Source organism: Tripterygium wilfordii, chromosome 21 (genome assembly GCF_013401445.1).
Source record: "Tripterygium wilfordii isolate XIE 37 chromosome 21, ASM1340144v1, whole genome shotgun sequence".
Classification (NCBI taxonomy): Eukaryota; Viridiplantae; Streptophyta; class Magnoliopsida; order Celastrales; family Celastraceae; genus Tripterygium; species Tripterygium wilfordii.
The window spans coordinates 18,523,713-18,535,829 of NC_052252.1; the positions used below are offsets into that span (position 1 = coordinate 18,523,713).

Below are 12,117 nucleotides of genomic sequence, written 5' to 3' on the forward strand. Positions count from 1 at the left end.
ATATTCGTAAAATACTTTAGGTCAAGTAATTTATTTTAGATTAATATACAATGTACACATTAAGTGATTTTATATTAATATTATTAGTCATTTAATATAATCGTAATTTAAATACATCAAAAGCACCTCACTACAGTTTTAAAAGTGATGCGCCAAACAGTTTCTGCGTTTGAACTCACCTTACAGTACTACAATTTTTATACCTCAGCACCACAATTTTATACCTCATAGCACAACACAGAAGTCTACAGCACTCCCAAACGACTACATTATATTCGTGTATAATCAAAGGCGGTCAGGTCCACAGTTTTATACCTCACAGCATCACAGTTTTTTACCTCGCAGCACCAAAATATAAACACTCTCAAACGCTTTATATCGTAACGTAAAATACTTTAGGTCAAGTAATTTATTTTAGATTAATATACAATGTAAACATTAAGTGATTTTATATTAATATTATTAGTCATTTAATATAACTGTAATTTATATACGTCAAACGCACTTCACCACAGTTTTAAAAATGATGCGCCATACATTTTCTGCATTTGAACTCACCTTACAGTACGATAATTTTATACCTCATAGCATCACAATTTTATATCTCATAGCACAACACAGCAGTTTACAACACTCTCAAACTGTTTTAGGTCCACTTTTCCTTCTAGCACTCAATGACTCCAACCCTTCAAAAGTGATTCTCTTCCCACTGTTCATCTCATCCGTTCCTCAATAAAAACAAACCTAATCCCTACCACACGCAGACCAATGAAATCAAAGCATTCCAGATCTACAAAAATTGGAGAGAAGCGGACTCTTCTGTTCTTGAAACGATTAATGGGAATTTGGAGAAACGTAAGAAAGTGAGGGTTTGATTCATTTTCACGTAACTGTCACATAAATTTTTTTAAGGTATCATTCTGATAAATGCAAGGGCTTGTTTGATAAAAAAAAGAAGAAGTTAAGGGGTGGGTTTGATCTATAATATAAAGTACAATGACTAAATCCATACTTACATTTTTTTCCTGAGTCTTTCGTTCTATGGCATCTTTTTAGTTTAGGTTTTAATTTTTCTGAAATTTAAAAAATGTCATGTCACTAGGCTTATGTGGTATGCCACATGGAATATGGAAGTCTATGGGTGTTTGGCTATGTACGATAAGTACCACCATTAATTTTTTTTTTATCTTAAAAAGTTATGTGGAATTTCCACGTCATATACGTACACGCCACTTCGACAAGTTAATAATATATCAACAAAACATGAAATTAATCAAAATTCGATCAAAATGATCTATTTATATGAATTTGGAACATTAAGTGACCTAATTTGAAACTTTTTTCTTCAGTGACCCAATTGCAAACATTTCTATATTTCAATAACCTATCTGTACTTTAGAATATCCATATCAACTCCTCTTAACATATTCTCTAAAATACAATAAAAGGAAAAATCTTGAGACCATTAAAAAGTGATCCTAAAATATATCCAATTATTATGAAGTGTTGAATATTAATTGCACTCTACATATATGTTTTCATTTAATGATTATTTTAATATTACATTGATTTGGGGTTTTTGAGGGATGGGGGTGGGAGCATGTAGCATTGCCACACAATAAAATGAGTTATGGGTTTTGCAATTCTGCCACACTTTACATCAATTCAACCACACTTTACATTAATTCCTCTAAACCTATTAGTGCTATTTTCCTAAAGGTGAAAAAAGGGAGAAACAAGACTCGAAACAAAAGCGGTGGGCGTCCGTTGTTGGTTTCTCGGTCTTCTTCCACCTTGATTTTCAATTTCTCTCTCTTGACAAATTTACTTGAAACCACCACTAATAGGTTTAATTGGTCTCTCTCTTTCTTTTAACGTATGCTATATTAACAACCAGTTCATACCAACACAATTTCTCTCTGTTTCGCCTTTTGTGGCGGTCACCATGGCCGCTCCGATGAAAATCGTCTTCGGTCTCCTCACATTCGTCACTTTTGGGATGATTATCGGTATTCCCTACTCAACTATACATACTTTTTTATTTCAAGTATTCACGTACATTTTCACACAGTTTGTAGTTGTATTGTCTTGGTCAATATTGTTTTGTCCGCATTTGTAATGTTCGATTGCGATTCTTTACGGGTTTTAAGGTAGAACTAGACAATTAGTAATTGACTGATATAGGAAGCGATGAATTGGGAAAGCTTAGTTGAGCATGACAGGAGTGTGATTGTACAATTGATTGAGAAATTACTTTTCACCATAATTCAAGAAAGGATATTTTGTGTTGTAAATTTTGTATGATACGTGAACCTATATGGTGATACTAATAAAAGCAGTGAAATGTTTGGTTTTGGAGGTAAGAAATGGATTTTATACTATAGTTGGAGCTTGAACTGTCAACTGTTATAGTAATAACAATAAATAAGAGAACAATTGATATTTGATGGTATAGCAATGAACATGGAGATCAGGCTAGGAAAGATGGTTCAAAGAATCCCAATAGTAGTTCCATGAATAATCCTTTGTGATTTTGGACTTTTTGATGGTGAAAATTCCATAAAGAGCAACAAATCAAGATCCATAATACAAAAACCACAATTAGCATGAGGAAGAAAAAGACATCATGATGTAAATTTATATTATCATCATTATTATTGTCTTGTTATGCTGCAAGAAACTGTTTTAGAAACATTGGTCAAATTTGCAAATTGAGATTCAATTTATAACTGGGGCACTTAGATTTTTCCAAACTATTTCTGTCTTGAAGTTGACTAACATCCATTGCTATATCATTTGGGACTTGCAGGCGCTTTATTTCAGTTAGCATTTATACGAAGATTGGAAGATTCATATGGTAGTTGTTCGACATTTTTGGTTGAGTAATAGTTTCCTTTATAGCTGAATCCATTTGGTTGTGACCTGAGGTTTTAGCTCAGTTTAACCCTCATGTGTATTGACACTACCAAGCTTATGATTAACATTTTGTTGAATATGTATTATGATTAAACTTTGTTATTGCAGTTCTTGTAATATGTAAAAATGTGTTTGTTACTACAAGTTGGTGCCTGCTTAACTTGTGGCTTCATTGTCACCTATTGGCTATTGCTATTCAGTGATATGATTACGATCAGGAAAAAACTTTTTAAATTTGCATAAGCAGTCGATTTGTGAAAGATTTTGTGACATAGTAGATTTCAAGGAAAAAAGTATATTTATGCTCAATAATATAACTATTTTAGGAATTACATTAGGTTCTATGGGCCACCTTCGGAAAGATTACTCAGTGTATAACTCTTTTCTTGAAGAAAATGCCGAAAATATGATATTGTAGTTTCCAGATTGATGTGTATTCACAACATAATCGAAGAGGGCCCATTATCATGCTTGCAAAACTGTATATTTGTTTCATGATGTTTTATCCAATGAATGTCTTAAAATCCACATCCTTTACAGGAACTGAATTTCCACCATTTAAAAGAGCACGTGGAAGTCTGAATGATGGTTTTCTTAGGTTGCCTGGAGGTTAGTATCTTTCCTGTTAAACCTAATTTAGAATATTAAAAAGTAAACCAGTATGGCAGTGTGCATCTTGAAGTGTGCATCTTGAACTATGCATAATACAGTTCAAACGTAGCTAAGGTTTTTTCCCCTGTGTTTTAATTCTTATTAGGCTGCTTTTAAGAAAGAGTATTAGCATAGCTTGTCAAGGCTCAAATTTTTGGTCATCAGAAAGTAAACTAATATGATGAGTTGTCACTATTTTTTCTAATTTTTTCCTATGATTTATCAGAATAACATAATTGATCTTTTTGCTCTCATTTAGTCGAGTATTGGCAGAATTTAGGATGCAGAGATTTGCTGTCTATTTACTGACATACACACATATGTCTGTGTGTATATGTGTGTGTATATCAGTAAATCATGGTCATTTTGTTTTTTAAAACTTTTTTTGAATTGGCATCATTTGGTAGATTGTTGGACTTCGTAATGATTTTTAATTTGTAATTTTGTTTCACTTTTACCTTTTTTATTTTTATTTTTATCAATTTCAGGTGTTCCTCATTGGGATAACGACAAAGAAGCTGAAATCTTACGTATTGGATATGTATGTTCGTGACTTTTGTTTCACCTTGAATTTACTTTAGAATATCCTGATAGCAAATCTTTACCTGAAAATTTTAAGGGCTAAATTCAGCAGATTTGAAGTGGCTATGGGGTAGGATAAGCCAAGGGAAGAAAAGGGTTCGGAACTTTTCAGCCTTTGTTAAGTGAATCACATAATACTTGATTTGATCATGTTTGATGTTACTGCAACGTTGAGATAGTAATTGTGATCTAGTCAATTTAGTGTAACGTCTAGGCAAATGCTGTTATTTTTATTGCGTATTTTTGGTACTACAAGTTACATGTAAGGAATTATATATAATGCAATGGATTTTTTAGCAGCAAGAGGAGAGAAATGGTATTAAAAGGCACAAATCAGGTGCTACCTAGGTAATGGCTGAGAGCTTTACGTACGTGACAAAATTTGTCTATCTTCAAATAAAAGAGATTCATCCATGTCACAAGCACTAGTAGACCTACATCCAAGAGATTGAATCCATCCGTTCCTAATGAGTTGGTGGGGACTTTACCTGCCTTCAAAAGTTCTTAAGTTCCTCTTTTGCATGAAGTCCAGAAAATATTGAAAGGAATGATAGAATTAAGATTTTTGGTGGCCAAAGTATCCCTGTAGGAGCTCAAGGCCTTTGATTCCTTTTACACGCTTCTACATCTAACTAACCCATATTATCTCCATAAGTGAAGCAAGCTGTCCAGCTGCAATGTATTATTAGGTTATGGTGAGGTAATATGGGATCGACAATTAATAGGATGGGTAACACCTGATGATGAGTTAATTTTTGAAGCTTGTGTTCTTTATGCTTTATGATGTATGACTTGTGTGTTTTTCCTAGTGCTTTTATATTTTTTCCTTACCAATTATTGGCCTTTGCTCATATGGTTGGTCTTTGAGTTGGGGGTTAAAAAATTTCTTTAAATGAAGATTTATTACCATCGATACTTGGAAACTGATCATTCGACTTTCCTGTTCTTGTACCTTCCTTACTTGTTTTACCAAATTGGAAATGATTTTCTCATTCTGTTCAACCTTTAAAACTTTGCTTGACATGCATTCTGTTTTGTGCTCTTATGAATCATTGCATGCTAATTTGCCACTAACAAAATGATTACCTGTATCTTTTTTCCTTTTGTCTTTCCTTTTTGTGATTTATGGAATTTTCGACTTCTGTTGTAGGTCAAACCTGAAATAATTAGCTGGGCACCACGAATCATTGTACTGCATAATTTTTTGAGCATGGAGGTAAATTTATATCTATGTATCTTTAGTTTTGTTGGTTGCTATATATAAATGGATGACATAGCCATGAGCAGAAGTGAATGGAGAGATAGGTTGAAGCAATCTACCCCTTCTGTGGGATAAAGGTTTTGTGCATGCATTATTCCTCTAGCATCTGTTGATTTTTAGGTGCTCTGTCTAGTTTATCAACATTTCTATAATTGTATGAAGTTATGCTACTGATAGGCGTAGTTTGCTCCAAAGGTTCTGATGATGATGACTCGGCATAATTGGTATTGGACATGGATGAGAATTTGTAATTGTGTATATCATCTATTGCATGATTACATTGAATTACAGATTAAGTTATAGATGTGTACAGGTAGTTGGATGTTAGCGTGCCTTATGCATTATCTGTTGAAAAGTAGTCGTACTTCCATGTGTCATTGGTTTGATTGAGCTGGCATTACTTTTACTAGCCATATGGGTCAGTCATCAGTGTTTGAACATCCTTTGTGCGTGTAGCTACAGACCTTTACTTTCAATAGAAGTCTGAATGCATCATTAATTTTTTCTTGCAAGGATGCTTATTTCAGAACATTTGGTGGAACTTTGGAGATTGTTTCTTTGATGGTTGATTGTTGAAAAAAATGGCTGGCTGCAATACTTATTTGAATTAAATATTTCTTATGACCATGTAGGAATGTGACTATCTTAGAGCCATAGCCCAGCCTCGCCTTCAGGTTTCCACTGTGGTTGATGCAAAGACGGGGAAGGTATTTTCTTTTAGTTTGCAAATGACGTGACTTGAAAAACTCTCATTTATTGCATGTATGCTTACATTTCTGTCAGTTACTGTTTAGTAATTTAGTTGTTCTCTTAGTGTATCAAATGTCTTGATCTTATGTGTAGGTGGGACGTAGCCACTTAGGTTACTTATTTTAGCTTCAATATCATTCTTCATTTTGAGGGAGCGGACCTTTATCATTTTGAGTTTATGCATAAGTATGCTTATTTTCTTGTTCTAGAAATAGTTTCCATATTGTTGGCTTGCCTAGGTTGGAAGAAATTTGAGCCTTTCAAGTAACCTGACTGCTAATTCAGTACTGTGTAGGTGATGCAGGCCTGATATTATCATTTGTTGGTAATTGAGTTTCACTTTCTACTTGATGAGGTGTAAAACTGAAATGTTGAAAATGAACATGTATTTCTGCTTTGGAATGTTGAGAATCCTGACTTTCTGCACTCTCTATAATTGTTTACTTCCAGTGGCAGGCAAATTATTTGATCCAGGTAAGAAAATGATGAGAGAACCGAGATTCCTAAGGCATGCCTAGGGACTGTACTTTCTGAAACTATGCATATTCTTGTTACATGGTTTCTAGCCACATCTACTCTTTTCTCATCTCAATTGTTGATGGAAAGAATTCTATCAAGATAGAACATTTTGGGATATGCCATTAAAAGATTAATATTTGACGACCGGCATTGATCATGGGACAGATATGCTGGCTGCTGTGTTTCTTTATGAGTGTGTGTTTTCCAAATTTCTGGCACAGCGTATTATTACTTTTATACGTTCATCATCATCAAAACCTTTATCCCGAACGATGTTGGGGTCGGGTATCTGAATCCACATAAAATTAGTTAGAATTAGAATCAATCATATGAATTCTCTTTTGCCATTCGTTCATTTCAAAAGCTACACTCTTGGATAATTCTATGGAGTTCATGTTGTGTTATCATTATTAGTGGTGTATTATTGACCTACATACTTGTCCTCATGATTCATAAACATATTTTACAACTTAACATACTACTGTTACACCCAGTTGTTTTTATCAACAAACTTGCTATCTCACATGTTTGTCATTTAGGTTCATATTTATTATCTTTCTCTTTTCTAGTCTACATGCTTTTTTAACTAATTATGAAATTTGAGTGAACAGGTAATATAATATACGACTTGATGTAACAATGAAAATTTTGTAACAAATCAATTAGCTAACATACTAATGTGGGAAATCATGGAATTAGTGAACAAGTAATAATATAAGACCACGAGTAAAAATGCATTGTTCATTGTCCCTTGAGGTAATTTTTGATGGAATACAATAACCTACTTTGAGTGACCACTGATTCAGTGGTTGGCTTTTTTACCACATTGTCCTCTGGGGAGGGGTTCAATCCTCCATCCATGGAAAAAGGGTTGAACAATAACCAAAAAAAAAACAAGTGAAAGAATTTTGATAAGAAAAAGCTCATTTGAGTGAATTCACCGTGATATGAATTTTGAAATCCTTTCTGGAGGTGCTTTCAATGACAAAGCTTGTACTTTATCATCATAAGTTGTGTGGAGGTTTCTCATGAATATAGACGGCTAGTTTAGGTTCCATGTACAATCACAATCTTTTGGGTGAAGGCTAGAGTTGAGTTTTCTTGAGAATGACTTACCTAAAAGCAACCAAATGATTTATTAGTTTATTCACAATCGCAACACTCATGTTTTCTTCATAGTAATTTAATTGTTATCTTTGTTTTATTGTGTTGGCTGTTTGGATTTGGTCTTACGATGTAGGTTGCATTTGCATCAGACTCAAATATAATCTTTTTACAATTTCATAATATTTTTTGCATCCTCTTTTTCTCCTTATTTGGGAGAAATATATTTTTGTGGAAATCCTCCCCCATGATGAAAATAAGAAAATTCTTAAATTGAAAGGACGCTCCACTTAAAAATTTGAACATCCTTTCCAAGGGAATAACCATAAGATGCTTGCTCAAGTTGTTGCATCATCAAACTTGGAATTCTTTGTAAGGTGTGTAATTGCGATTCATAAGACAGAAACGAGTATATTTTTGGAAAAAAATAATAATTTGTATTTGGTTCATTATTCTACTTGCGATGATCTTGTACTAAGTAACACTGAATATGTCATCCCACTATTTTCAGGGAATCAAAAGCAATGTAAGAACAAGCTCTGGCATGTTTCTAAGCCCTGAAGAGAGAATGTATCCAATGGTACAGGTTAGTGTGTTTTCAAAAGACTGCTCTTCTCAAAGCTGTGTAGTCATTCATTGATAATTCTTGAGAGTTGAGAGATTACATCCGCATATATATTAAAAACTGACCCAATAGTAAACTAATTTAAGAAAAATATAAAAAAATAGGACTTAATCCTAGCTAGAGTGGAATCTATAAGCTTGAGGATAGGCCGTGAATCTACATTGTGTAGATCTTTGAATTTTTTCTTTCGAGACCTCTTTATTAGCTCATGCATCGCTGCTGCATATTCCTCTAGGCTCTCCCACCTCCTTCCTCCACATCTTTGACTTGCATGATACTGTCATGTTCTGTGCCTTTCTTCAGACTAACCCAACATGCGGGATTGGAAGCATTTTTAAGTAAACAACCTTGGTCTCCATCACATTTGTCAAACATGTAATTACCGAGTGCATATGGAGTTATGGACTGAGGCTAGCATTGGTTTGTCTCAGTATACAAACCCCTGTTCTAAATTTTCTTTCGGGTTAATCTCTCTCCCTCTTGCTCAATCAGGCTATTGAAAAAAGGATTTCTGTCTATTCTCAAGTGCCAAGTGAAAATGGGGAGCTCATTCAAGTTCTGAGGTGAGATGTAACTTCTTAGCCTTAAGTTTTGTTCACAAATAGGAAAGCTGATGTTTTTCTGTCAGAAGCAAGGCTAACATCTGCTGCAGCACAGGTATGAAAAGAACCAGTTTTACAAGCCTCATCATGACTACTTCTCTGATACTGTAAGACATTCAACCTTGCCTCTTGTGTCAGTTTTCGGTAGCTTGAGCCTCATAAATATAATAGAGCCTCAAGGTTTTGTCTTTTCTTTTCTTATTTTTTACCTGTTGGCAGTTTAACCTGAAGCGTGGGGGTCAGCGAATAGCGACAATGCTTATGTATTTAAGTGACAATGTGGAAGGGGGAGAGACCCTCTTCCCTGTGGTAATCATTTTTTTTTCAAGTCAAATTATGGTGTGGTTTCTCTGAGTTTTAATATGGTTTGATACATAGCTAAATTTTGTTACTCGGAGTTTTCGATTATCACCTCCCCGCTTTGAGAACCAATTTGATCTTGAGTCCATAATCCAAGTATTCGGATGGTCTCTTTTCTCGGAAACAAATCACATGACTCTGTTATCAGTCTTTCATTTTTTGTGGGCAAAACAGATGATGTTGGGAGAGGACAAAGATTGGATACGCAAGTTCTAAGATTGGTCTCTAGTTTTATTCACACACTAAAACTGTGTAGACTTTCTTATTATGTTTGAAGCCGGAAAAATTTTGTGGCTCAGCTGAAGGCTTTAGCCTTTAAGTAATTTGAGATGAAGTGGCAGAGAAAAGTAAGGCTGCAGGGAAAAAACCAGGGAAAATAGACACGATGAATCCAATTAATAAACCCAGAAGGGTAACTGATACAGAGGTGTGCTAAAACGGACTGTACATGTACATAGTTTACAACTAGTGAACATTTCAAGTCCATTGTGGATTATTAATAATGAAAAATGGAACATGATGTCATGCTTTTGAAATTCTGTGGTAGGATTTTAAAGTTATTGTTAGAAAGTAGGCTAATATTTCTGCAGTGGCCAGTGAACGTGTGTAATTACAGTTGATACATTACCTAATTCATTTGGTTTCCTAAAGTTTGTTTTCATCATCATGGCACCATCTCTTTTGGTTGGATCTTAAGATTTTGCAGTGACCTGAAAATCATGAAATTGGCACGTAGTAAACGGAAGGCAGAATTCTATCAGTAACCGGACATTATTTTCTCAATTTTCAATGTTCTGATTTGTTTTATTGAACAGCAAAGATATATAATCACCAAAATTTCAGCGTAGACAAATGCAGTATGTATTGTGCATGGCAACTTAGCATTTCATGTTCCATTTAGTTTGGTCAAAAGTGAATGGGGAAATTTTGTCCTCTCTTGCCTTTTCCTTTCACTCATTCTTCTTCTCCCGGTGATGAATCCATAAGGTGTTGAGCAAAAAAAAGATGCTCGTAATGGGATCACAGTGATTTCCTTTTCACTACTTGGGTCACAGTGATTTCCTTTTCACTCTTTTCTGTTCTTTTAGCTCCAAATTAATATCTTATTCTTTCTCTCGATGCCTTGTGGTTTTTGACTGAATGCATTTGGAGCGGTCAATTCCAAACTAGGAACAGAGGTTGAAATAAAAGTGGCTTGAAAGTTTTTGTGAGGGGTGGGCATAGAGGTATTTTGAACAACTTTCTTACTCTCATTAAATAATCCTTTGAATGAATTTGGAATATAGAAAGAAAGTATCCATTTAAAGACAATAGGTGGTTTATTACTTTGGTTACAAAAGTTAATGAAACATTAAGAATTGACAAAAAATTGAAATTACTGTTTATCTTGCCATTTTCAGTTCTCTATACACTACCCTATCGAGGTTTCTAACTTCTGATTATTCTTGTATATATATTTTGGAATGTAAGCAATGATATTTGATCTGGATAAATGGTTAGTAGGACTGTAGGAGCACTTGTAGCTTATGGCCCAAGTAGCAAATTTTCTATGGCTTAGAATGTAGTGGTCATACCCTATGCAATATCTTGGTACTGGGTTCGTTTTAGGTGTGAATAGGGTCAGTTAAGTGTAGAACACAGGATCAGTTTAGTAGTTATTGTCTCCTTGACCACATTTGTTGGGGGAAACTGGTTATTTATTGTGTTTGTGAGAATCATTTTGACAGCTACTAATACCTTCTTTTTTTTTGCACTGTTGTCTAACCTTTTCATTAGATGGATACGGGGTTTTCTGGTCTAGTTAATTTACATTTCTTTTTCCTTCTTTATTCTTCCAGGGATTGGATGGGCGGTCAGATCCAAGCAGCTTACATGGAGGATGTGAGGTTCTTTCGGGAGAGAAGTGGTCTGCAACGAAATGGATGAGGCAAAGATACGCCTCCTGATTTTTGCAAACTTGGATGTTTTGAAGATAAAAGATAAACCGGGTACGCTTTCCTTGCGTGAGTTGCCCGATAGGCGATATACCTCCAGATTAAGAAGATCAAATAGCATGTGAATTCTTTAGCCGTAGGAGAAATTTAGGTGAAATTATAATGTTGGAATCTAAAATTTGAAAGGTACAGGACTTGGGGGATTAGTGATTATCCAATGCAATGCTGTGTTCTTCATATAGTAAATAAAGTGTTTTTGCTCAATGAAATGCATGCAACTATATATCCCAAGCTAAAAGTTTGCGCACCGGAAATTACATCTTGCATATTCCTGCCGTGCTTAACTTTACCAATCAATGAGGATTTTCTGTTCTGAGATTACTTTTTTAGGGATTTACTGACAGCATTTTCTGTTTGTTTCGCCCAATGCATTGCTAAGTTTGCTTTGACGTGTTCAACTCCATTTGTTTGGAGTGCATTTGTGGATTCGGAAAGCTGTATTGGTAGATTTGTTGTCGCATGATTCTTAATAAAATGCAGACTTTCCTTTGAAAAAAATGAGAATAAAATAATTAACGAGTCACAAAAAAGGGTCACGATGCATAAATAAAGTCAAAATATATTTACATATCTATATTATATATAAAAGCAGAGACTCTAACCATTGTTCTCTTTATTTGACATTTTGGATTCATAAGAATTCTTTATCTCATATTTCGAAAAAAAACTCTACATACATTAATTGTCATATTGAAATTGAATTTTTTTAAAAAAGATTTATTTGCACATTCGATTACAAAACCATTCAAAATC

At 34.3% G+C, this 12,117-nt stretch overlaps 1 protein-coding gene across 2 annotated transcripts; it reads left to right on the forward strand.

The window, feature by feature from the left end:
- The first annotated feature begins 1,721 nt into the window (after window positions 1–1,721).
- On the forward strand, window positions 1,722–11,685 carry LOC119989189 (prolyl 4-hydroxylase 1). 2 transcript variants are annotated; one of them, XM_038834548.1, is made up of 10 exons: window positions 1,722–2,009; window positions 2,810–2,857; window positions 3,457–3,525; window positions 4,056–4,108; window positions 5,300–5,365; window positions 6,043–6,117; window positions 8,295–8,369; window positions 8,901–8,971; window positions 9,061–9,117; window positions 9,230–9,373. In XM_038834548.1, the coding sequence occupies exons 1-10, from the start codon at window positions 1,946–1,948 to the stop codon at window positions 9,237–9,239; spliced, it is 588 nt and encodes a 195-aa protein (XP_038690476.1). In that variant the 5' UTR covers window positions 1,722–1,945; the 3' UTR covers window positions 9,240–9,373. The 2 variants fall into 2 exon arrangements, with proteins under 2 accessions (XP_038690476.1, XP_038690475.1); XM_038834547.1 differs by having other exon boundaries at window positions 1,724–2,009; window positions 9,066–9,117; window positions 9,230–11,685.
- The last annotated feature ends 432 nt before the right edge of the window (window positions 11,686–12,117 follow it).